The sequence below is a fragment of the Ochotona princeps genome, chromosome 18 (genome assembly GCF_030435755.1).
Source record: "Ochotona princeps isolate mOchPri1 chromosome 18, mOchPri1.hap1, whole genome shotgun sequence".
Classification (NCBI taxonomy): Eukaryota; Metazoa; Chordata; class Mammalia; order Lagomorpha; family Ochotonidae; genus Ochotona; species Ochotona princeps.
Genome location: NC_080849.1, coordinates 33313896 through 33341531, shown reverse-complemented (window position 1 = coordinate 33341531; position 27636 = coordinate 33313896). Strand labels below are relative to the sequence as shown.

The 27636-nt window shown below is 42.6% G+C and overlaps 1 protein-coding gene across 2 annotated transcripts in view; it reads left to right on the top strand.

Annotated features, from left to right (window-relative positions):
- Nucleotides 1-27349, top strand: part of ZNF521 (zinc finger protein 521) — a 285548-nt gene extending 258199 nt beyond the window's left edge. For both annotated transcript variants that reach the window (XM_058676974.1, XM_058676973.1), the window contains exon 8: nt 26542-27349. In XM_058676974.1, the coding sequence (XP_058532957.1) occupies nt 26542-26571 (30 nt within the window). In that variant the 3' untranslated portion in view covers nt 26572-27349. The remainder of the gene's footprint in view (nt 1-26541) is intronic.
- The last annotated feature ends 287 nt before the right edge of the window (nt 27350-27636 follow it).

Genomic DNA, 27636 nt, shown 5'->3' with positions numbered 1-27636 from the left:
ACTCTTGGCAGTAGACTGATTATTCAAACTAGTATTCAAATACTAAAATTCTGTTGCAGAAATGTCACTTACTGTCAAAGAGAAAGAATATTTACCTGTTACCTCTGGGAAATGGGTATAATAACCTATTTTTTTCTGATGGAGTGATAATAAATCTTATTTGTTAAATCCTGTTGCTGCTAAAAGGAGAAACTGAATGTACTTCAAAATCATTTGGTTACTGTGAACATTATTAACAATCAAGTTATTTAGACTAAATTGAGAGTACTATCAATTTTCACATTGTGCCCCTGAAACAGAAGAGGAGATGAGCTGGTTGATTTGATGGAATCAAGGCCCACCTACTCCTCGGGGTAGGGATGGGGTGCAAGACAGCTTTGTGCCTCTGTGGCCTCTAGGGGAGCTGTGTGTGCACAGAGTGTCCCAATGAGAAATTTGTGCTTTATCATCTGTTATTCTACCAGTGAACATATGAAATGAAAAATATATGAAAAAGGAAGTCTGGTTGGTTGTTGAAATGTGTCAGTGAACCAAAATTCAAGTTGGCTATCTTACCTTTTATCATTTTAGAAACATTCTACTCTATTGCATACATGTACCAAAAGAATATATAAAATGGACTAAATCCGACTATTGTTCAAATGTCCATCTCACCAAGATGATCTGTGTTTCTGTTTGTGGAAAATGTAATACTCTTATTGCAATAGGTTTCAAGCAATAAGCCATTTTTGTCTTGGGGTTTATGAATCCACAAAGGGTATGGTCAATAGGCTTTAGTGATACTGTAAATGAGTGCTTGAAGTGTAAAGCAGAACAAAGTAATAAAGTCAAGTTTTAGACATTTTGTAGAGACAGATGGCTATATAATGTTCTTGGAGAAAAAAAGAAAGACATTTGCAACAAACTTCCCCTCTTGAACTGTGTTAGTAGATTCTAACTTGGTGGTATCTTCATGAAAAGACATGGAACACTAGTGACCTGTGTCCATGAAGAACAGTAAGATTTAAGCCCCTCCTGTAGGACTCCAGGTTGTTTCGTAAAATACATACTCCAGGATGTATTTTAGAATTTTGTGGAATTTACCGTGCTCATTATTTTTCCTTGATTAGCATAGACCAGGAAAACTGTTTGATATCATGGATGCTTTGCATTCTTGGATATTTTATAAAACATTTATTTTTTTATTGTTTACTATGATTTTATGACATAGCCATTGGGGTCTCTCTTCTCTCTCCCCAAGTTCCCTCTTCTCCCCTTTATTCTCCACTGCATTCTTACGATGGATATCTTCTGTGAATTTTCACAAGTCCATCATGTTGCCACTGGGGTGTCTCCCAACAGTGTGGGAGATTGTCAGTCGTTTCACTGTGAGTCTGTCCTGGTACTGTATGCATGGGGACATACTTCTCTCTGTTTCCACCTATGAACATATTAATTTCTGTTATATTTCCAATATGCATTCCCTTAAGTACAGTCTACCACAAGGAGAAAAAATAATAAACCTTATTTATTTTTAAGTGAAAAACACATACACACAATGAATGAGAAAGAGAGGGATCATCACTCTCCAGATGCCCATAGCAGTCGTGACTGGGCCAGGATGAGTCCTGAAATTCAGAAATAACCCATATTTCTCCCATAGGTGGCAGACACCCAACTATCCCAGCCAGCAGCTTGCTGTTTCCCAGGGTGTTCATTAGAAGTAACCTGGAATTGGGAGTGGCAAGGGGACTTAAACTCTAGAACTCCCAGGGGGAGATGCAGATGTCCCCAGAGGTATCCTAACTGCCGTGACACATACCAATCCCCTACCTTCTTAAAAATTACTGAGTACCATAAAGCACCTGGGTATGTTTGTTATTACATACCATTTTAATTTTTATTAATGTGTGGTAATAATACCTATTCGTTGGATACAGTGTGATCTCTCAATACATCTAGACAACGTGTACTGATCAAACTAGGAAAATAAATCACATTTCCATCTCACCGTCATCTCTGTTTGGAACCACTGAGCTCCTCTCCTCCAGCTTTCCTAAAACAATACAGGTTCTTGTGAGCAATGGTCACCTTGTTGCTCTGGAGAATACTAGAACTTGTGCCTCTTCTCTAACTGTATTTTAGTATCCACTGTCCAATCTCCCCTTTCCCAGCCCCTAGTGTAAAATTGTGATGGGCATGCCATGGCTAAGATTCTCATGGAAATAGTCTTGACCTTCCAGATCTCCATGAAGCCTCCAGGGTTGGACAGCTCCCTGAACCACATTTGTGAAACTGTTGGTGAAGAAGTTTCAGCACAAACACACAGATCTTTCTGAGTCTTTGCGCCCTGGTGAAGCCACGTGTTTCCCAAAACATTTATGACTAACTTGTTCAAATGGGGTTCGGGACCAACGCAAGAGTGTTCCATAATGAAAAGCTGTGAGCATTATTTTTCAGTGCCACAAATCAGAATCATAGATATTTATTAGTTATAAGTCAGTGGGCTCCATAAGCACCTCATTTCTTAGATTAGACTAGTTTTTATGGTTAGTATGTAATAATTATCGTGAATCTGAGATAAAATAGTATTTCAAAATATCTGTGTGCATCTATTTTCTAACATCCCCAGTGATAGCAGGAATTTTAGTTTTGACACATCAAGAAAAAATGGATCACAAGTTAACTTCTCTTTTTCCGGTGTTGAAAATGTTTTTCTTTTATGTTTTAAGTAGGGGAGTTTTTGGTCCTGTGCCTTTACTTTCATTACCAAATTACCTTTACACAGGGTCGGGAAAATTGAATTAATATAATTTTTAAAATACTGAATTATTTCATACATAGAAAATAGACATGATAGATTTGCAAAAACTAGGAGTCTATTCTTTGGATTACCAAGATAAGGGTTGGAAAAAATCGACTAAAATTACAGTGAGCATAGAAAACAGAAATCTATAACCAAAATTAATAATAGAGTAGATGGAAGAAACCATTTTATCAACCCACCATTGTTCATGCTTTTGGTGTGTAAAATCAATGTAAATTTGAAACCGCTTGAACTTGCCTACATTTTTAAGTCACTAAAGTTCAGAAAGAAGGATTTTTTTATAGGAGACTATAAAGCTAAATATCCAGGAGCTAAAATTCTATTAGAGATTTTAAAACATACCACTTGGCTCTTATGTAGGAGAATAATAATGTATGTTTGGGGTAAGCATTCCAGAATTACTTAGTATGCCCACTACAGAGTCTGAATGCAACAGAAACAATGTCATAGCTATACTGAGTTATTTACATTTGTTTTACTCCAAAATCCAATTTAAAGTGCAAAAGCATCGTGTATGGGTACCTCTGTACCCACGCTCACATATGCTTTGGTGGGCATGAAATTTATATGGAAGAAGAAGGGAGAGGAGAAAGAGATGCAGCAAGAGTGAAAACTGCATACTCGTTTGTGTGTATAGTACAGGTTATGTATGAGCACACGTGGTTGGTGTTGTGTCACTTGCATTTGCATTGCCCACAAAGCTACTTGCAATTGAGACAATTCTTCAGAAAATCAGGCACTCAGGGACCATCCTTTGGCTATACCAGATCATAGCTCCTTTTAGCATTAGGCAACAAGAAGTCTGTATTTTGATGGAATGTTCAGGATAGGACACAACCTTTGCCAGAGTGGAAGCCATGTTCTCTGTACAGCACCAAAGGCTTCCTAACCAAAATTCCAATCCTAATCTAGATACATGTACAAATAGATATATCAATATAAGTATGTACTTCTTAGAAAGATACAATCTTTTAACTTTAATAGAGTGCCTCTCCCCCAGTTTTTGTAAGAAAATCTGCATATGCTTCAAAGCTTGCCATCCGGGATGCTGTCAGTAGGGAGAGGTGCTTGGGAATAAAAGTCCATTATTTGAACCCAATGAACATTTTATTATTTTAGAAATGAATGAATATGTCCCATGTTTTACATGTTTTCCTAATAGACCTCAAAATCTTTCAGCAGAACTTAAGGAAGTGGCTTTGAGAGAGAATATGTATGGTCCAAGAATAATATCCTACAGTGTCTATTTGTATCTAGAGTGGTTTATACAGGTGTGAGCATGTGGTGTGTTTGTCAAAAAAAAAAAATCCTATTGAATAGGCCACTTTCTTCTAGTACACTAATTGCTGTTTAATTGATGCCTCTAGAAAAGCCACTATTGGAGGGCAATGATCAAATCATTCTCTCCTGGTGTATCCACATGGAAAGTTCTGTTAGGAATCATATTGTAAATGTAATAGACATTGAGGGAATTCCTGGAGGGGGGAAAGGGGGCAAAGGAAAATGGCCTTGATAAACTGCCAGGCTATGGAATTCTGCTATGTGAATTTCTTTAGAATGAAAGCATATTTTGAGTCTTCCTCCTTGTCTCCACTTGGCATGAATATCACAGAATTCAGTAGTCATTGTGTATCCTGAGGGCTAGGCCAAGATTTTCAGATGTCACTGAGATTTGAAGATACCAGTTTTCTTCCTAGATCACCCTCCCAGGAAATTACCTCGTGTGTGTGTGTGTGTGTGTGTGTGTGTGTGTGTGTGTGTTTCACACCACGGGTTAACTGATGCTTGAGTTTGATGATCATATTTTGGATGAAAGATTCAATTACTAGCTATGGGATGGGCCCTACCAGATAGCAATACCACATGAAGATGGGTGACTCACTCACTAACTTTGCTACTGTCCCTGAACTAGACTTTCAGTAAGGGCCACAGAAATTCATGTCTCAAATTCTGAAATCATATGTTCTGAGGGTTTAGGAACCTTGTTACTTGTCAGTATCACAAGAGTGATACTATAAATAGCTGTTGTTCCAATGTTATTGTTAGGTAAGAAGATTGACCTATTCGAAATATTTGTATCTAAAGATAAATACAAATATCTATATTTGTATCTAAATATTTCTTTGTGTATATTGGAAAGGCAGAATTAAAGAGGAAATTTTCCATCTGCTGGTTCACTCTCCAAAGGGCCACAATGGCTAGAGCCAGGCCAGTTTGAAGTCAGAAGCCAGGAGCTTCTTCTAGGTCTCCTGTGTTGGGTACATGGTCCCAAGGGTTTGGGCCGTCCTCCACTGCCTTCCCAGGCCACAGGCAGGGAACTAGATCAGACATGGAGCAGTCAGAACTTTAACCAGCACCCATGTGGAGGCCAGGGTCACTATGCCATGGTGTAGGCCCCCCACTAAAGTGGAAAGTCTGTAATACATACGAAAAATAATTAGAAGCAAATTTAGTTACCCAGAAAAGATGTGCATATCCATAACTATTCTGTGAGACACTAGACTATCCATTATTATAAACAGTCCAAGAGAAAGTGTTTATTCTCTGGCACAGAGAGCCATGAGGGAGTATGTAAGATGTTTCTGAAGGATAGATTCAAAGCACTCATTGAATTTGATTGTTTGGACTTCTTCTTACATTCTGAGTACTGACCATTAGTCAAAAACTCAAGACTCATTTATTTGAAATTAAAATATCTGTCCCAAATAGTTCTCTGTTGAATTAACTAGAATAATTTTCCAGCTAATCATACCTTGACATATTTTCATGTTAACTACTTACAAAATAACTCTTATTTCTATTTTGATTTGAGGGACAGAGAGGAGAGACTCAGAGAGACCAATAGACAGAGCTCCTGTCTGTTGGTTCATTCCCCAATTGCCCCCACAAGTAGAGACAGGTAGGCTGGAGCCAAGGCCAGAAACTCAGTGCAGGTCTCCCACATGAATACAGTGACCCAATCACTTGAACCATCATCTGTTATTATTAGCAGGAAGAAATGGAGTGAGAAGCCAGAGTCAGGACTTCAACTCAGACACTCTGATGTTAGAGATGGACATCTTAACTGGCATTTTAACCAATAGGCCAAACTGCCAACCCCCAAATTCTTTATTTTTAACCATCTATAATTTTCAAGTAAGAAAGGGTCTTGGGCCTGGCATGATAGTCTAGTGGCTAAAGTCCTTGCCTTGCATGTCCAGGATCCCATATGGGCACTGATTGATGTCACAGCTGCTCCACTTCCCATCCAGCTCCCTGCTGTGGCCTGGGAAAGCAGTAAAGGATGGACCAAGGACTTGGGACCCTGCACCCCCATGGGAGAACCAAAGAAGCACCTGGCTCCTGGCTTTGGATCAACTCAGCTCTGGCTATTGTGGCCACTTGGGGAGTGAACCAAGAGACAGAAGACCTTTATCTCTGTCTCTCCTTTTCTCTCTGTATATCAGCCTTTCCAATAAAACCAAATATATCTAAAAATGAGGAAGGTCTTTTGTCAGCATCTAACTATAAAACTAAACATTTATATTTGCTTTCGGAAATGTATTTCAAAAACACTTTGACAAGCATTCCCCCTCCTCCCCAGAGAGGAGGTATTGAAAATAAAGTTTGGTCTTGCCCCTTCTCAAAAGACCAGGCAGGATTTGGGTGTGGTCTGGAGAGGGGTTTGTTTTTGATTATTTTATTTTCACGTTTTGTTCCAAGTGAGTAGTGAGGCAGAAATCCTCTGTGTCAACAGGAGAAATGGTGCCATGACCCATGCAACTGAACTAGGGCTTGAAAAGTGGGTAACATTTAATGAGAAAACGGATACAAGAAGATGCTTTTGAAACTGAGCAGGCCTAAGGGTTCCTCTTAGAGAGAAACAAAGTCAGTGTCTATGCATGCAGCTCTTGTTCATTGGGGGAGCCATATAATATATCAGCTTCATTCAACTGTGAATTTTCGTTTACTGAATACATTGCCCCTACTAGAAAGTCCTCAGGTGGAGCATTGCATGCCTAGAGAGAAAAGGTGAGCAGAACTGGTGGCCACTTACCTTAGGAACCTGTGCTGCCTGAGTTTCTTGGCCTTGCCAAGCACAGACCTTGTCAGTGTGGTATTACAGCTCCCGTGTCTGGGTCCTTCTCTGGGCGTTGATAACTTTTCCTCATAACCTCCCACACCTGCTTCTGCTGGCCTCAGCTTTTGGCCAACTCTGCTTGCAGCCCAATGGAGAGTATATGCAGCTATTCACAACACATGCAAATGACCAGCCATCTAACAAAGAGAAAGCAATTTTAACTCTTGCACCTGTCTTCCTATAATTTCCCTGTATTTCTAAGTGTTTCATTTCATTTCTAAGAGCTTAAAATTTCTTTGCTTATTTCCATCCAAGTTATTAAAGTCAAAACTCAGTCATGCCTCCTTTCCTGCCTTCTTCCTATGAACTTCCCTAATAGTATTTGTCCATGACCTTATCTATTCCATCCAGCTTTTCTGATGATGGATCAGAGTATACATCTTTCCCCTTCCTGGATGATCTGGGCCCCTTGGCATTTTGTTCTCTTACATCAGATGGGTCTCTAGATATTTCTTGCTCATGGAAGTGAAATCTTGGCCCCGTAAACACATCACAGAGACTCCAAGATTTATAAATTGCATCAAATGATCCCGTGGTTCTGGAACTGGTCCATTTTATGCATCACCTCATTTCTTTACTTTGTGAGCCTGCGGGGCTTTGGAAGTAAATCGGTGCTACGGCAGCTTCCACTTAATTTACTCAGTGGTTAAATTGATCTATCTCTTTTATTTGATCGAATCTCCAGGAACCGAATCATTTGCATTGATTTATTGATCGGTGCTATGTTTTCACCATTAGTTTTGATCACTTTCAGCTGTTAATATTGGATAATTCAATCATGATTGACTGGCCTCACTCTTGAAAGCAGAAAGTTAATCACGCAGGACACAGAAATAGGACATGGATAACATAACCTCAGTTTAACTCTTATTCTCTCTGTGTGTGTCTTTCTCGCTCGCTTGCTCACTCTCCCATTCTTGCTCTCTTTCTCTGCCTGCCTCTGTCTTCTTACCCAGTACCACCATCCTTTCAGTATCAGTAAAGCTAGGGGTTTTCTTAAGCAAAGGAGGGAATTTGCAGTTTTATAGTGTTCATAATGCATCTAAAGGTAAGGTAGTTTTATTTTGCTTCTTAATAAAACTGCATCTAGAAGTGAAGCAAGCATACAGAAAGATAAGCTTGGTTGTCACGACAAACTCATTTGGACTAAATGAGTAAATGTATTTTCAATTACCCGTTTTGTACCGATAAACGAGTCATCTGCGTGTGCATGCTTAGAGGCACAACCTGGGCTCACCCTTTCCTAAATTTGGCCCTCACTGCTTCACCATGTGTCCTGGTAGTCAAATTTTCAAGAATGGAGCAATGAATATGACTGCAATAAGAGCAACAGAGGTAACTGCAGTCAGCTCAAACCACTTTATTTGCATTTGATTCGTTGCTACAACACCCCAGCTCAGTTTTTAAGAATTCTCCACCCACTAATTTCTCGATGGTTCCTAGCTATGGCTTTTGCCATTAAAGAGCGGGAGCTCCTCCTCTTCTTTCCAGGACTCACGCCCTCCTCCGACAGCCCGGCGGTTAGGAGCTGCCATTACATTCTTTTCTGTCTGGCCCAGAGCTGACGACAGATGGCCGTCTGTGAACCGCCATCAGTGCGACTTTATGGGGCATCCAGCGAGGGTGCATTGAAGAGCTCTGCGGCCAGCTCTGCACCCCTCCCTCCCCGCCCCCTGGAAATGCTCATCACCTCTGCCACATTCTGTTTTGGCTGGGTTTTGCTGGCCCTGCCATCCTCTGTGTCGCCAAGACAGCCTGCTGCCATGACACTGAAAGATCTGCCTCCAGTAAGGAGCAGCTATGGGCACAGTTCTCCTGTAAATACAGAAGATTTGGAAAGATCTGGAAACCCATATTCCTAGAATGTTCTGCCGTACCAACAGGCACAAGGAATTTCTACAGGTGTGTCCATGTTGGAGGTTGGATCTGCGTGTGGGTGTGTTTCCTCACATGTGCCCAGATCATGTGCCAAGAAATAGACTCTATGTTTACAAACTTCTATTACAAAGCCGCACTTGCAAATCCAGCTGTTGGGACAGTTAGGGTAAGAGTGATGGTAATCATGGACTTTATGGCTAAGTCCTGAGAAATGAGCGAAGAGCTCTCCCTGACATCTTCTCAATCCACAGGAGTGGTGATGCCTTGGACAGCCTCACAAAATGAGCCGTGACTGTGCCTTTGGACAAAGATGGATAGGCTGTTCTTGATCGAGTTTGCTAAGGCAAGGGAGCTTCACAGCCAAACGTGTATTTTAAGAGAAATTCACATTTGTATCCTTTATTGTTATATTTGCAGCGAATCTACAGCTCGTAACAGGCTCTGCCCTGCAGCTATGAAGGAGTAAGTTCCCCTTATTGGAGAGCTAGCGAGCAGTGTTCTGTGAAAGCCTGAGATGTGGCGGGCGAGATGAATAGTGCTTAAAAGCAGTGCTCGCGGTGCTGTCATTTAGAACAGCAACGCGGAGGCTTTAACTGAGAGTGAAAGGCAGACTAAATGGCTCCTTTTTAAAAGTGGTGGAAATTTCAACCACCTAAAATAACAAGGCTCCTCCATTGATAACTTCATTGAATGAGTGAGTGGGGAAGTAACTGGGCTGGAACTGCACTTGTAGAGGGGAAAGTTTGCGAAAGTGAGGGTTTTCTTTGGTGGGGGCAAGTCATGAAGGTGGCATTTTTGGGATATGTCCCCCCAAAACTTGCACTGTGCAGAAGAGTGTCTCCTCCCAGTATCCCAAATCACCCCTAAAGGGTTCCTTTCTTACAGTGCCATGTTAGAAGTATCTGACAGTACTGGGCACATCTGCTAAGCTGGTGTGCCTCCCAGACACAAGAAGAGGCAACTGTGACACCATTAAATACCAGCAGTGAGCTGTGCTGTGCTGTGAGTGTATAAGGGTGAAAGGTGGTTGTGCAAGAACAAGGAACAGTATATTTGCTGTGAGACAGGCACCAAGCCTCACTCCCAGTCTCAGTTATAATTCATGACAGCGCTGGTGGGAGCCCTTCTCCCTGTGTGGAGTTAATGCATCTCCACTGAAGCCTGCTGGGAGCACCCCGTGTCCCCCCACCATCTGTGTGCTCACTCCCCAGTGCTCTCCTCTCCCTTACTTTTGCCTGAAATCTCTCAGTGTTGATATTTTCAGATTGCTACCGACTGGTAAAGGGGGCTTTCCAAGATGGGGTTGTCGTTTAACTGAGGGGAGAGCTAGGAGGAACACATCACACAGCCCCATTTAATGTCTCATTGAGAAAATGTCGATTGGAACTACAGAGGCACCAACTGCCTTAAGCCCATCTCTGACTCTGAGCTGGGATTTGCTGCCAGTCACCAATTAGTAAGAGGTGCCCATGGCCTGAGCGTAGTTGGAGGCCAAAGATGCAACACAAAGCGTGCATGGCAGCCCAGGTCAGCCCCACTCTGCACCTGAGTTCTGTGTCCTGGAGCTGGAACCTGTGAGAGACCAGGTTCCAAAAAATGATTGCCAACTCTGTGCATCGGCCTGGGTCCGTCATGTGCTGTCTCCCCTATGCCCACCCTGAGGACTTGGGCCAATGTCCTCAGAGCTCTACAGACCTCAGTGAAAATGATCAAGCCGTGTGCTGTGCAGAAGTTCACCTGTTTAAGACAGCCATGCTGGTCTGTGTGATAGAAGCCATGCGCTGAAGTATGCGGAACAGGAGGTGGTCTGGCCCCTCTTAGCCCAGAGACCACCCAGGTCCACAGAAAAAGGTAGCTTGTTCCCTCCGTGGCCAGCCCCTGCATGTAGACCTCCTTCCCACCATCCCTCTCCCCACAACTCCCACTTCCTGCCAGGAGCCTGGACGTTGATGGGACACGTGGGGAAGATGTTTTCCTATGAAAGCTGAAGCTCTGCCTTGCATGGTGGCTGAGTAGAGATGAATTTGCAATGTGTTATAATAAGTGCTCTTAACATAGTCTGTTGCTAGTACTCCTTTTAAAAGATAAATCAAAGCCAGGCCTGCAATGCCAGTGTATGAATTTAACAGATGTGATGCCATGGGGGACCTACTGTGTTATAAACTGCAGAAATGGCCTTTTTATGCCTCCAACTCAGGCTAATTCCAAAGAGGCTCCAGGAGCACCGCGGCGGGGTGAGAGGTCGTGCATTAAGACAGTGGCACCCACACGTCATGCAGCCTTGTGTGTAATTGGTTCGCAGCCTCGCTCTGATGTCTGGGTGGTAGCAGCCCCGTCGCCAACCCCGTGCATCCTTCCCAAGGAAAAAAAAAGTAGGGCAGGCACGGCCGCGCTCAACGTCCAGGTTTTCTTGGGTGAAAGATCACTCCGAGATGACACAGCTGAGTAGTCAGCCTGAAATCCTGGTTGGTATTTTATTAATTTTGCACCAAGATAAATCCTGAAATTCTGACAAACTCCATGACAGGTGAAATTCCTTCTTGCAGAAGCCGCGCAGCAAGAGGCTGCTCATTTCGTTCTGTTCCGAGGCAGGCAACAGGAGGGCAGCTTTATAATCAGCCCTCAAAGGACCCCCAGCCGCCCCAGAGTCTCGGGCTGATTGAATAACTCCTGGGCCTCTTCCCCTAGGCCTCCATCAGCGGGGGTCCTGTGGAAAGCAATCTCCCGCAGACTGGCACTGAAGTGAGCTTTAAACCACCATTTTCTGCTCTCCAGAGGGGCCTGGAGTACTAAAAGATAGATGGACTGCAGATATTTTATGAGAAACTGTCAGAAGAAGAGCAGAGTAAATGTTTTTTCTTCTTCTTTGAGTCACACACTACATCACTGTTGAACCTCTCCCGACATCTTCTCCATTTAAAGTCCCAAATTAATTGGTTGCTAACCTTTAATTCCTCCCTCCCTCTTCTTTGTTGTCTTCCTCTCCACCCACTCCTACCCCACCTTTTTATTTCTTTTCTTTTCTTAAATATTCACACAGAGGCCCTTTGCTTAACCACAGTTGCAGAAAATCAGTACCATTTGCAATGAAATATTTATAATGACAGAATGAAAAATTGGATTCATTTTCTGGCCTGTAGCCGAACAGTCTGCAACTTTGTGCAGCATTGTTTAGCATCTCTCACTCCTCCCTTTCATTGGAGACTTGGGTGAAAACATAGGCGCACACGGATAGATGCTTACCTAGGCATTGGAAGGCCACCTACCAACACGCAAGGCCCGCCTCCTGCACTTCCAAAAGAAAGTAGCGAAAAATTATTCCTTGTGTGGCTGGGAACAGGGAGTGCGGACAGGCGGGGAAGGGTGGGCAAGCATGTCCCAGAAAAATGGTAGAGAGGATCTGATCTGAGCCCAAAGGTAGAGAGTGTTCGTTCTGTCTGGAAGGAGGTAGGAGAAGTTTATCAAGGAGCGCAGGAGCCAGCGGGACCTGCACTTGCATCTGAACACAGATGGCATGCTCTGGCATCCAGCAGCAGGCTGGTGAGAGGGTGTGGGAGGCAGGGCTGAGAGTTTGAATGCAAGTGGAGGATCCTAGCTCACCTTCCCTTTTCCCTGTGTGCTCGCTGCTGTTGGCCTTGCCACGGAACCCTCGGATTCAGAGCTGCCTTCTTTCTTACCCAGGGTGGATGTTCGTGTTTTTTAAAAGATGAAGAGACAAAGGGTGTTGCTGAGGTCATCCTTGCATTCACGACCATGTGTTATGTTCACAACCATGCCATTTCACAAGTGCAGAAACCCACAGACGGTCACAGTCGTGCTTCCTGATGGACGAGGTTGGACACACAACGGAACGCCTGGGAAGGAAATTTCAGTCTGCTGGGATGCATTTCACTCCCACTCCGCAGACAGGCCCCAGGAGCCTGCCGGCTCCGTTTGTCCCCATTGTGGCACTGGAAAAGGGGATTATACCCCTACCAAGGGGGCCTTCTTGGGCTCCTGCCGCAGCCTTTTTTGTTAACCTTTGATTTGCCCCCCTTGGGGAACGCTGCGTTTAATTAGTGTTGTTTGCTGTTGGTGGTTTTACAAAAGTAGAAACAGTTCTAGGCGATCCAAGCATGACTAAAAATGGTCTGAAAGGCATATCTTTAAGGTTTCACTCACTGAACTTGCCTCATGCATCGCCAGCTTCATAGATCAATAATCCATATTTTATTATATAATAAAGGCTGTCTGTAATTGAATTAGCCCATTCATTCCATCTGATTAGCCCTGTTTTATTCACGAAGAGGAAAAAAGAGTACAAATTTAACATTCATCAGTAGATTACATTATTTGGAATTAAAGGAGCCGACACCGTAAACCAATTGTGTAAGTATCATAGAGAATTCCTCTAAGGATTTGTTTAGCTCAGGAACATCACATGTCACAGCACACTGCACTTACCTTAATTTCCCATCTCTTGTGTTCATCTGTCCTCAGCCATCCTGACTTAGAATTGCCTCCAACAGGTCTATCTTCCAACCAACACCAAGCATCCCACTTCAAAATGTCCCCAAAAAATCTGGGAGAAGAGTTGTTTGTCACTTATAACCCCTGGGGAGATTCATCTCTTACCCAAAGTCCATTTCCTCTCATCCATTCTGAAATTTACCATGCATAAGGTTTTTAGATGTTCTCTCTCCTCTCTCTGAAGCAAAACTCCAGCAGCAATTCGTACTTTGATGGTGAGACTCACCCCACAGGCATGTATCATTGGCGGTGAGAATCACCCCAACAGGCGTGTATCGCTGGGACTTCTGAAGACTTGATGCCTGGCCCAACTTGTGTCCAAGCTTCTAGATTTATCTTTTCCATTCATTCCAACTGAAATGATCTTTGAGAAATGCTTAGACAGTTCAACTTGAAATGATGTGAGACATACCACATCGTAGCTTAGGAAGTGGGCCCAAAGTCATGTTACTGAGGCATGTGTGTGATTCTCTAATCAAGGAAAGGATAAAGAAGTTTCCTGCGAAGACTCTTGTACACTGGGGTGAAAACTTTTCTCCTGCACTGCGTATGAACTTGGCAGACTGCTTCCACGTAATCCTTATTATTGCTTGCTTTACTGAATGCCAAAGTCAAGAGGGGAAAAAAGTATCTGGCATGAGTTTTTTCAACAACATGGGTGAATCTGATATATTACGCAAGTAAATGGAAACTGTGGCACTCGTGTTCAGACTTGATGTTCGCAGGCTAGGAGAGGAGGGTTGAATGGTGAACATTCACAGACTGCCGAGTGGAGGTCTGCTTGCAACCGGCTTGCTGAGCTGCAGTGAATGATGTTCAGTGTTAGGAGACAAGACTCGCCAGAGCAGCAGCCCTCCTAACTGAGGGAAGGAGCTCTGTGTGGAAGCCCTTGGTAGAGAGAAGTTGCATGGTGAGCCACATGGTCCAAAAGAGAAGCCTCACAATGCAGACTTTATGAGCAAACAACTCTGGGAATATTTCTCTTCCTGTTGGTCCAGCCTCTTCTGTGTTGTGGCAGGGTTGTGTTTGTGTTTAAAGTACCAGGTGGTTTAATGAAGTTATTCTTTTATAAATTTTGCAACACTGAAGCGAGCGTGAGGGCTTTAAATTAGAGTAAGTGCCACTTCTGTGTGGCAGGTTCCTTGGAGGACTGATTAGAATGAGGCCCCCTGTCGCAGGCCCTTTATGCATGGCGGTGTGGCTGTGTGGATTTGTTTACTGCTTACCTTCAAATTTGCATGCATGTGCATCATGCCTGTTGCCTTGGCTCTCTGATCGTCAAAAACTGTCTTTCTTGCAAGATCAAGTTCAATACTTCACTTTAAAAACTGCTTTTTAAAAAATTATATTGCTTTATCATAATGAATCAAAATGAACATAGAGTAGAAAATTATATAAGGATGTGAGGATTATAGATTACTCGCACCATAGCTACAGCACATCTTTGTCAGGGAGAGTTAAAAGGCTGGCTTCCCAGTAGTTCTGAGTACCATGAGGGGTGAGGAAATGGTCCCAGGGAGACAAAGAAGCAAAGCCGGAAATGATGCACAGGAGGTGGGAGGCAGGGGAGTTCCACATGGGGGCTTCCGAAGCAGGAAGAAGCATTTCTTGGCAGAGCAGAGAGCAGGGGGTTGGAGGGTGAGAGGGAGAGAGGGCTGGCCCTGCCATCTGTAAACCTACAGGATTCTGAGAGGAAATAATAGAGAGGAGAGGATGCTGGTTGTCTTAGGACAGGATTCAGTTAAGAGTCACAGCGGCACTCCAGCATTCCTGAGTTCTCTTGATGTCCAATGAGAGCTTGCTACTAACTAAGGATGATTTGGGGGAGACAGGAAGGGAGGATGTGATTACAAAAATGGGGGCTGAAACTTTCCACAACACCTGAAAACATCCAGAGAAGGCAGAAAATCAAACAAGCAAGCAGGAAAAAAATAACAGTATGTCACCCTTGAGTGTAAAATTTCAAATGCGCTGCTTGGGACATCATCAGATTTAATCTCCATGCAGGACTATGTTCCTGAAGGACAGAAGGATCAAGGGTAAACTCCAGGGATTTCACCTGCTGAACCCATTGACGTTCACACGTTTGTGAGACAGACACTCTCTTGTTTAGGCATGAAATGCCTCAGGATGTGGCTCATATTTAACATGCTTTAATTATGTAAATCGGCATGTTGTCCTTTTGATGGTTTTCGTCTTATGTATGTTTACTAAAACAAAGCTTATGGTGGAGAAAGATGTTTTGTGTTCTTCTTATACCATGTTTGGCTAACCTGTAATGTGAGTTTTTACTTCCTAGAGAGTGCGTTGGCGTTTTTTAATAAAAGAAATAATGCACTACAAGGAAGTGGTGCTCCTTTTGCTCTTTGCACACGTTCAACAAAATGTTTTTCATAATTATTGGAATTTGGGTGACTGGAAGTCCTTGGCCCTGTCCAGTGGAGGAGCTGAGTCTTAGTCCCCTCCCTCTGCACAGAAGGGGTGCCCTTGGACTATAAGCTATACTGCTTTGTGGTTCTCCTGTGCTGATCAGATGACCTTTTCCATCTAATGGACCAGAGTGTAAATCCTAAGCCTAACACTTTTAAAATCAATGCCCTGCTCCAACATCTTCCAGGATATAACTAAGTGTCAGTGGATTTCATACACGAAAGTGAAGTAAGGTAATGCTGTGGAGTCCTGTGATGGCCAGACAAGCCAGCATGACTGCAAGATGCTGGGCTAAAGTGTTGATACTTTGGCTAATTTCACCAAGTAAATCCTCTAAACAACCTTCTGGGATTTGAAACTCCAAGGGAAAAGGGAGGAGTAGGAAATATGTATTGTTTGGAAAAGGACATTTCTGAGTAATTATCAATGTAAGCTCCCATTATTTGCTACTAATTACTGTACAAGATCGTTAAAGAACTAACAGAAGTTGGTTTAATTGCGTTTGATTGGAAAAAGGATCCCGAATATGGCTTCAGCATTGGGAGTCAGTGGTGTGCACCCCAAAGGCTGGCAGAGAAGAAATTTGTATTCACCCAAGATGAACACATTACAGCATCAGACAAGCCTTCTTTTCTCCCCCTTCCTTCCTCAGATTTATTTATCTTTAAGGTATCTAAAATTAGAGCACGAAGAAGGGGCACCGTTAGTGGATGTAGAATTGGAAGGAGGTCATTCTTAACCTTGTTTACAGATGTTCTAGTTTAGAAAGCACCAGTGTGATAAATTAAACATTACAGGGGGAAAAAAATTAAAGCTTAGCAACAACTGGCACATGGACACATCTGTCTGTGCAGCACTGACTTAATCCCTGAATATCTTATTAGACAGTATTGCCTATCAAAGCCTTCTGTCCCACAATACGCTGGGACTGGCAATTCCAGAAGCTGAGCGGAATCCTTATGTCCCAGCCTCCCTTTCGCGCTGGCTGACTTGATGTCACTTCATTTAAATTTGCTTTGGACTCTTTGAATATACACAGGGAGCTGAATGTTTGGTTTTCTTTTAAAAATAAACTTCTTACTTTTAATATATTGCCCAGTGGCCAATTTGCTTTTTCAAGCTTGTTCTTCCAATTCAGTGCTGTTTTCCCCCTCTCATTGTAGTAGATAGTGTGCACTGTTGTCAGTTCCAAAGAGGATAATTTTCAAGCCTGTCAGGTATGCAAAACAGATGGGATCAGCTCACAGCTGAAATTTTACCACTGTTTTTAAGTTCTTTGTGGAAAATGGAATTGTTGCATGGGTAGTATTTCCCACACAAGATCCAGGAGTAGGATTTGTCCTAGTGAAGGGAGTGGAAGAAGAGATTTGTTTTATTTCTCCGTAACATCTAGTAGTCAAAATGCTAGTTCTGCATTAGCAACTTGGACATTGCATTATTTATGCAGTTAATTTTTTATCAGACTTCTGGAGATTCACAGTAGATAAAGACTTTGCTAATTAATTGAATTTTCTTACCACATTGTTAACCACTGTGAGCTTTTCCAGATTAGTTTTCTATTGTTTAAAAAATAATAATAAGAGGTTCTTTGTGACAGGGCTCCCTACCCACTTCCCAGCTCAGATAATCCTCCACCCCACCAAAGGCTTCTCCTTTGAGGCCATTCCTGCCCCTGGCTCTCTGGGATCCTGAGCTTTGGCTGATGGTCTTCTCCTATCCTGCCTCCTCACTGGTCTAGCTTAGGCAAGGGTGACTTCTTTGAGAACTCAGCCCCCAATTTTAAGGGCCCTTGCTTGATGTCCCACAGCACACCCTGCTCCTGGTAGGTGGTACTAGCCATGGTGGTAAATATCCACCAACAAAAACTCTACAGTTGTTCCTGCTGGAAGTGACTTAGCTGTTGGATTCTATGTAAAACCTTTGGAAGGTTGGCTTAAACTATCTAGGACTTACTTTTCTCATCAATAAAATGAGATATTAAAGAAGGTGCTGCTAGGTCCCGCTGAAATCAGAAACCAAGTTCTAACTTGTCAGCTGCATTACTTAGAGGTAGAATTATACCTGCCCTTGACTCTAGACCTGCCACTCTTTCAAAGCAGGCAGTTCTGTCCATTCTGTAAGTATTCATCCCCAAAACTTAATATTTGGGTCATTTTATACATTGTTAGATTCTCAGTATTACTAGTGCAGCAGTGGTTGTCACTAAAATGCACTGCTTTTGTCCACTGATAGTACATGCAGCGTGTTAGTGAGTCTAAAGGAGTGAACATTTTTGGATTCAGCTTCTCACCAAAAAAAAAAAAAATGCCATTTACTCCACATTTTTTTTAGAACTGTCCACTTTCACCCATTGACTATCTTTTAAAATGCCATGTCCTACAATGCCTTGTGCTATATGTGTGTTCTTTGGACATGCTTCTGTTTTTAAGTTGGAGAATATACCATTTAGACTAAACACTAAGTAGGAAATCCAAGCAAGGCACACTGAAAGTGTTTTCAATGCAAAGTAAATTCAAAGTAACTCTATGCCTTTCCTATCCCCACCTGTTCCTGAACTTGATCTCTAATTATTTTGGCAAACCTATCAATAACAAGACGGGTCAATAACAAGACCTCCTAGTTAGTGCTGTTCAACATATTGCATAGGCCAACATCCCTGCTTCCCCTTTGGATGAGTTCTGCGTTACAAACACTTCAGACACTTTCAGTGCAGAACTCTGCATGTGTCCAAGCATCCATTCATTCAGACAATAGAAGGACATCGTCCTCAAAGGAGTGTGATATACAGGAATGTCTGGGAACACATCAGGCTATCAAGCTGGGAAGGTGCCACTGGTATGTGGTCCGTAGAAGCAAAGGAGACTGTCAGACTTATTACAGAGCCCAGAGTAGCCTCCCAGAGCCATGAACCAACCAGTCCCTAATGGTAGAAATACTGAGTTTGGGACATTCTGCCTTAAGCAAAGCCCTAAGCCTTCTTGGCCTTCTAGGACTCATTTATTTCATAAGCTCCCCTCTAAAACACTGCAGGTGAATGGCGTGTGTTTTGACTAATGACTGGAATGCTGTGAGAGCTAGTTTGGATGAGGAGGAAGAACATTATATTGTGGCCCAGGAGCAGGAGTTCTAAACATAATCTCATGGACTTGCCAGTGTCCCATGCTTCCCAGATGACTCGGATAGCTCTTTGCTGGCTTATTTAGCATCAATGTCCAGGGAACAACGACAAGAAAATGTCCTTCAGTGAGGTTTGTTATAATGAGATCGTTTCCTGAGGGAGGTGTGATAGAAACGTCACTGCTGGAATCATTTAAAACTGGCCTAGAGTGTAAGCTTTATAAAACAGCTCTGTTCCTGCAAGGGGACAAATGAAATAACCTGATAGTCCTTTTCTATCTTGAATATCTTGTAGTTTTCTGATCACTTCTGATGATGGCATTTCACCTCTTGCTTTAATATAGCTTAGTGTCATCCACAAATGCTTTGAGATGTCAGTCCAAGCCCATGTGAACTGTTAAATGTCAGAAGAAAATGCATCAGTGTCTCTGTAAGTTGCCGGTGATGACATTACCATATGAAAAAATAAAAAGGGAAATTCTGTCAGTGCAAACATGATCATCAATGCAACATTCATGGCGTTAAAGAGAAGGGCCAAAGCACGTCATGACAGTTTCAGAAGTGCCATTGCTGTCATAATAGAACAATCTCATTCTGATAAATTCTACAAATGTAAAAATTGCAAGTCAATGCTCCTGCTATGAAAAATCCACTCTGCATAATTTTCTGTATTGTCACACAGTGTTGGAGAACTATTATGTATAAAATAAATATTTTTAAATGATCATTCAAGTGTATATCACAAAGTGCATATACCCGATTGTATTTCTTATGTTCATCAGGTAAGATGCATGAAGACAAAATTACCTCAAATTTCTTCAGCCACGGTGTACAACATCTTTGGACAGTGTAAACTTTGGGACAGCAAAGCAGGGTATAAATGCTATTTTGAGTGACTTGGGGTCTTATGATTTTTAGAACATTCCTAATAAAAGTCCACAACTTTAGCAATTCATTTTTAACCAATTTATAAATATGAGGGCTTTTGTAATTATGTGTTAATTTATTAACACCGCCATTCTGTGAATCTTATTAAGATGCTTAGAGTTCACCCTTAGCCATTGCGATGATTTTTTTTCCCTCTAATATACTTGGGGAGATAGCCCAGTATCATGTGCTCATTAGCTGCATTTGCTAGAGAAGTTGGGACTGAAAAAAAGAGAGAGAAGAATTGTAAAACTCTTGATTAGAAAGTATAATTTAATAGAACACATATTGAACCAAATGTATTGATTAATGTAGAAGATATAGTACATATATTGATTTAAACCAGAGATTTAGTACTAAAAGCTCTAAGTCAAAAAAAGCTGTTGCACATTGCTACAAAAGTCAGTTTAATGCTGTCCTTGAGAATGCCTTCACAAAGAAATTCTTCTAATGTTTGAGGACTAGGTAGAATGCGGTATATGTCAGTCTGATCCCGGAGGGTTTTATTTTGTACTCTAATAGCTGTTACGAGCCTACATTATATCCAAGGAGTAATTTTCCTTAGGGGTGCCCGGCTCGCTTTGTGTCAATATTCTAGCATTTTAAGTCACGTACAGTATATGCTTCTGGGAACAGGGAAGGAGCCAGCCAGACGCAGAATGGTCTGCATTCATTAATAAAGGCAGAAGCTTCTGTCCCTGCATTGCCCACTACAGGGATGCCTCTTTGGCCTTCAGGGACCCGTACAGACACATTTAAAGAAAGCTTTATTTTGAGTGGGCAGATGAAATGTAGGACTTGCAGGCATTTCCTAAGTCAGCTGTATGCCCCAGCACAGGAATGACCTTAACGGGTCAAAGAAGAATGCAGGTCAAAAGACTTATTATCCAGCCTGTTGGAAACCAATTGCTTTTGTTTAAAAAAAAAAAAATAGGAAATAAAAAAGCAGGAGTGTTTAAAGGTGGACTGTCATGTAGAATTCGGTTTGCAGCATGTAATGCATGACTCACTGAATGTGAACTGGAATATGCTTCTAGAAAAAATAAGAAAATCACTTACCCTCGGTGTTTACAGATAAAGGTCCAACCCCGGTGATAAGAGGAAGGGTAATATAATTGCTTAATCAGTGATGATTGATTACCAATGTTTGTGTTCTTCAGCTATAGAAAAAACAACCCACTGCCACAGCGCTGTCACCATCTGTTGAAGGAAACAGCCACATTTAATCTTGATATTTCTTTATTTCTTCCCGCCTTGCATTGTTTCGGAGCCACAATTGCCTACTATTTCATCTGGTTGGAAAACATCTCATTTAAATTGAATACAACGGCAGTTTACATACAGGATTCTAATGGCACAGTGAACTAGTGGAAAGCTTTGGTGTTTTGTTTTCAATTTCTATTTTTAAAAAAGCATGCAGGCTCTTTTAGTTTGTGAAGCTTGTCAGAATTTGTTGGAAACAAAACACTGCAAATAGACAAGCCACGGTAAAAGTGATGAACCTCTTTGAATCAACAGATGTCACAAAACTTCCATTCAGAAGTCATTGGGTTTTTTTTTTTATGATGATTGCTGCTTAACGTTTTATGGATACCAGCAGAGGGTTACAGAGCACAGACATGATCCCTGCCAAAGAGTTGGAAAAGTTAGCAAAAACTTTCGTGGGGTAGAAATTTAATTTTTTTCCCAGCCCTGGGAAGGTAGATTCCCCCTGGCTTTCCTCCAAATTTCCCTCCATCATTAGTGAAGGTGCAAAATTCAACATCACATCAGGATCACAGGCAAAAGGGATCTTGAAGCCTAGGTGAACAGTTGAAGAGAACCGTGAGTTTTTATTTTTGTCTGAAAATATTTTTCTTGGCTTCCCTTTGAAACAGACTTAAACCATTTGACCAGCAAATGTGGTCAGCTCGCAGAAAAGAAGGAGGCTGAATTAATCGTTTGTTAGGGTGCCAAGCTCAAAATGAGGATTCCAGCCTTGTAAAATGAAAGGCATCTCATATTTAAAAAGAAATGTGTCGTGCTAGAAGGGAATTTTTAAGGCCCTCATCTGTTTTTTAGCTTTCTAAGTTTAATTTCACATTTAGGGAGGAAAAAAAAAAAGTACTGAGCACACTCCTTCCAAATGGGGCCCTTTGCAGTAACGAAAGTGTTTTTGAAACCTATTAAGGTATCATACCTCAGTGGAGCTTCCTTTAAGCTTTAAGGTGTGATGTGGATTTTATTTTTTTTTTTAACACAAGCCCCCCTCGTGTAAAACAACTGTTCATAAGTGGGATTAATGGTTTGCAATTTTCAGTTACTTAGACATGGGGTCTCCCGGAGATGGCTTTTTGCAGAGTAGAATATGGCTCTCTGTGGGATTACAGAAGTTTTCTTCTCTTCCTCCTTCCTTGGCTGTCATCACCCCCCACCTCCACCAATGTTGCACCGAGGTTCTTCTCGATTATGTAAAACACTTTCCCTTCATTGGAACAGATATTTTTTCTCATAACCTGTCATTGCATTAAAGTGCTTTGGGGACTGTGAATTGCTGTGTAAAATTGGTGAGATTACCCACTGCTTTGTTCTAGTGCAGTGGTTTCCTCCAGACCCAGAGAGCTGGAAACTGGCGCACAGGAGAAGGCAGCTTGCTGGATGCCTGGGATGCCTCCCGCGCTCTCCTCCGTGTCTGGGGACTGGCTCTGTGGTGTGGCCACTAGCCAGGGCGAGGGAGCCTACCTGCTCCTTTGGCTTGGTGCTTCTGTTGTCTGTGCTTCATCTTTCCCTCATGTCTCTCACCCCTTTGTAACGAAGTGATGCCTGTGGTTTTCAAAACCTACCCAATGGCAACCGTGAAGATCATCGTCAAGTCTGGAGCCTGACCTCATAACACCGAAAGGTGGGCAGCAGCAAGATCTGTGGTTTCTGTGGACTTGGAATACGGCTCCAGGAAAGGGAGCAGAGCCCACCTCAGGGATCCATAGGGACTAGCCCTCCAGAAGGAATCAGAGCTGCCTGATACTCATCCTCCCAACACAAATATGCCCATTGCTGAAGAATCTGTGAGAATAGGTCCCCTTCCCACCAAGAAAACCCATCAGTGAACAGGACTGGCAAGAGGTAGGGGGAGGTGGGGCAGGCTGTCATGACCTTTACCAGAACTGCAGCGGGAAGATCAAGAAAAAATAAACCAAGAATAAGAGATCTCCATATGCAAGCTTCACCACACTCAGACGACTGAGTTTTCATTCCTCACAGCATGTTTTCCATTCTGACATGACTAATATTGGGGCTCTTATTTTTGTAGAAGCTTGTATTTCACAAACCGCATGCTTGACTTTCTCCCAGGTTATCTTCTTCCCTTGTATGACCAAGGCATCCTCCTTTTAGAAGATGCAGTAAGTGATGTGTGTGCTTCTCTGCTTCTCCTTACTCCTCTGAAGACGCTGGTGTGTCTTCACAGCTGCCAATCATTGTGAACAGTTGGTTTTGGGTGTTGTGGAGTATCCCAACATAGGCTCCTGTCAAAACCTGGGTACGACTGTGTTAGCTCTTCCTTTGTTGGCCCCCTTAGTCCTATCTAATCAGAATGCCCATGGTAACACATAAGCTTTTAAAATACTCTTCTTCCTGTCAGTCTCTTGCCATTTCAGTAACTACTGTCATAGATTCTTGTAATTTTCTTTTTGTAATTGTTAAGTTAAAAAAAAAACTTTCTAAAAGGCCAGAATTAAGTCTGAAATGGCAAGAGGTAGGAGAAAGCTTGGACAGTGCATTTGGAGTAATGGAACTTTTTATTGTCTGTAACCTTGTTAGTCATGATTGTATTGATCTTTTTAAAATTCTGTGTTTTATTTGAAAGTCAGAGAGACAGAGAAGCCGAGATCCATCTTGCTTCCACTGTTCCATCCCCAAACCAACCACACTGGTCCGGGTCAAAGCCAGGGCCCAGGAACTCCCTTCATTTCTCCCACGTGAATGGTAGGAACCCGAGTTCTTGGGCAGGCGTCTGCTGTCTCCCAGGGTCATCATAGGAGGCTAGATCAAAAGCAGCAGGTGGCAAGGGGTCAGACCAGGAACTCCAGTGTGGGACACAGGCATCCTATTCCAACAGTTAATCCACTGTGTCCTAGTACCTGGCCCCAATATTATTATTTTTTTTTAAGAAAATAGAGTTTTTGGGGGTGGGAGACCTCATCATTGTTTTCTGTGCTCTATCTACATATTTGTGAAAAATACTTTTTCAAAATTATTTAAAATTAATGCCCCAGTAAGATTACTACCAGATGCTCCTTAAGGCTAATACCACTGAGAAATCTTATCTTCCACTGAATTAATAAAATCAAGTGTGTTTTAAATAAGTGGTCATGGCTTGACGCTTCTCCTTCTTGGAAAATAAGCTAAGTTGGAGATAGGGGCAGGAAACAGACACTCCATGTGGGATTCCCTGATGCCTCTCCAGTGCTCCCAACCCTCACTTCTGGGCAGACACCAGCCACCATGCCTCCAATAGATTCCTAGTGGTGGGGAGTGAGAAGATAAGAAAGCCCTCTGCTTAAAACTCTGATGCAGACCCACATTGCATATTAGCCAGTAAAGCTGCCACCTGCAACACTTGGATTAGATAAGAGCACTAGTTTGAATCCCAGCTGTTTCACTTCTAATCCAGCTCCCTGCTAATGTATCTGAGAAAGGAAACAAAAGATGGCCTCTGCCGCCCACGTGGGAGACTCAGAGGCCATCGCTGGCTTCACTGTGGCTCATCCTTAGCTATTGCAGCCATCTCGGGAGTGAACCAGTGGATAGAAGATCTCTCTCTCTTTCTCTTTATCTCCTTCTCCCTATAACTCTTTCAAGTGAATAACTAAATCTTTACAAAAGGAAAACCTGATTGTTCCCTTTCACTGACATGACCGAGTTTGTACTCCTTAGCAGGATACACAAGGTCATCTCACCTCTCTCTTCATTTTTCTTCAGTGCTCTTGACTCTGAACACCCTAAAAGACTTCTCCAGCCTGAATGAGTGCACATTCCTGGCATGTTCTTGCTTTGTTGCCTCTGTCCCATGAGGAGCTACTGGCCTACACTACCCTCCTAGCCACATGAGTTTCCTCTTAGACTGTGAGTACTTTGAAGGCGAAGTCAGGCACTGTGCTTTTTCTACAGCAGCCTTCACTTGGTCAGTTAGTCATAGCATCAGACAAATCTTTCTGAGATGCAGTGCTATAGGCTGTGCCAAGTGGTGATGCAAGCATTCCGTAGGTCATCCGAAAGCACTGCATTAATGAACCTTGGGTAAGTGTTTTGTCTGTTTGTTAGATGCCATTTGAGATCCCCATGGCAGAGTACCTTGGTTCAAGGCTTGGCTCTGTTAATGTGTACCTGGAGATATAGCAGGTAATGCGTTAAGCAGTTGGGTCCCTGCCACTTACATGGAAGACTCACATTGAGTTCATGGTTCCTAACTTCAGCCTAACCTGACCTTTTGACTATTGTGGATATTTAGGGGAATGGCCCAACAGATGTGAGATCTTTCTCTTGTCTTTCTGTCTCTATCTCTGTCTTTGTTTCTCAGATAACATACTCTTTTAGGAAAGAATGTGTGTATGACTTGCTGACACAGAGCAAGAACAAGGTGTACAAATAACTAAAACAAGCCCCACAATACAGGCAATATAAACAGTAGACAGTCCAGTGGAAAATTGCTGAAAGGAAAGACAGAGTTAGGTAGGATGAGCTTGGAAGTGCTTGGTGTTTTCGGTGCCAAGATTCTGATCACAAGGGAATTGGAGTGGGGGGTGCATATGTAAGGCTGGTGCCAGGAGAACACAGCTAATAAAAGCACTAGTGCAGGGTGGGTGTGGGGGTGAGGCTATTTCCAGGCCTGTTCTCTGAATGACTGCTGCTCAGATCTGGGCATCCTCCATGGGTCCACAGGCTTCCTGAGGTCTGGAACCCCTCTACCAAACTTTTATCCTCAGGGCCTGGCTGCTGATCCTGAGTTGCCCAGGTCATACTTTATGAAGAGTTTGCTCATGCAGAAATGGAATATGCTAGCATGAGTGACGGAGAGAGAGAAGAGAAAATCAAAGTACAACAAAACCATGTCCACAGAGGAAGAAGTGCATTCTGGGCCAAAAGCATCACAATCCTGAGCCATGGAGTAGCCACAGACCCCTGTCCGCCATGGTGGGAGGGACTGGGATTGCCTCTCGCTACTTTCTCAGTCATCAGCCAAGTAGCTCCTGCCCATAACATCCAAATCAGAGAGGTAACTATTAAGATGTTCAGGATCTAAGAGTAGAACAAAAGCAGTGCCATCAGTGGAAATAATGCACAGGTGTACAAAGTTTTCCGAATAGTGCTAGTCCTTGATAATGGCTTATGTTAATGGTGGAGGGCAGGGGGTCCTGCGGGAGGTATGGCAGAGGCAGAGAAGAGGAAAAGTGCAGCCAACATCTCATGACCTATAGGTTCCTGGTCCTGCCTCCTCCAGACTCATAGGTGACAGCTTCATCCTACCTCCTGCTGCCCCTGTCAGGATTTGATGACACTCTGCATCTGCTTGTGAGGTCTTAGTGCCCCCATGAGCACCTTGTGAGGTCTTAGTGCCCCCATGAGCACCTTGTGAGGTCTTAGTGCCCCCATGAGCACCTGTTCATCTGTGTGCACAGAGATATCTTCCATGTCGGTACAAATCCATTAGTATTGATATACGCCAGGCCTGATCATGAAATTACTTATGCTTCTCCCCTCTTCTTTTTTTTTCCAGAACCACACGATGACCCAACATAGCAGTTAGTGCAAGTATCATCACTCAAGAAGAAGTACTTTGGTGGCACAAAAAGGGAACATGTTTTACTCTTTGCACGAAACTTTCATTGTTAATGTATATTATTCAGAAACATTGTATTATATCATAAAACTTGTATTATCAAAACTGTTGGATGTTCATGTGTTTGAACTTGCGGGCACCGGATAGATTCCTTGTATATAAAGTGTTGCACATGTATTATGTCGTCTGATACTAAAATGGTCTTATAAAGACAAGTGGACTTGGGCCCTATTCAGGCAAGATTTTTAAACACAGTGTGAGCAAAATGGCTTAAGAGAAAGTATGTTCGAGGAAGACAGCTTAAAAACAACTGCTACCCATGAGACTGTGGTCACACTTCCTTTTATTTATACTTAAGCCTGGAATTTCTCTTTTGGTATATCAATGGTTAAATCCAAGACTATTTTTTATTCCTGAAGATTCTTGCAAACCAACAAGAGATGTTCGCACAAAACAGAAGCCCAGCGCTGGATAAGGTCCATATATATATTTGTAAGCCTTGCAGTGTGACAGGTAGCATCACTATATATGCAATAGTTGTTATGTAGACTGTCAAAGATTTTTTTTTCCTGGATACATTTGAAACTTTGAGTGTTCAAGGTTTTCCTTAATGATTTCGCACAGCCAAATTCTTGAATCAGTTGAACTAACCTGTATGTTATTGTTATTAATGTTTACTCTGCGGTCTGAACCTGGAGATTACTGGAATTGTTTTCCAAGAGGAAATAAATTCAGTTTACCATTACGTATGAGTGTGTCTGTGTGTTTTCTTTCTGTAGTTGCTCTACCATTTAAGAAAGTCTAATTGTCTGCACCCTTGGATATGAGATCTGTTCATGAGCATATCACAGGCGTCACCTCCATCATATTTAACCTTTTCACACTGGGCCCCAGTGTAGCCAGGAGGATATCCATCATACTGCATGGGGAAGGAGTCAGACCTCACATACTCCTGCTCTCTTAGAGTCTAGCAGGTCACATTGTACTTGAGGATTCTGACATCACAGATGGATGTGATGGCTGTTTTCTGCA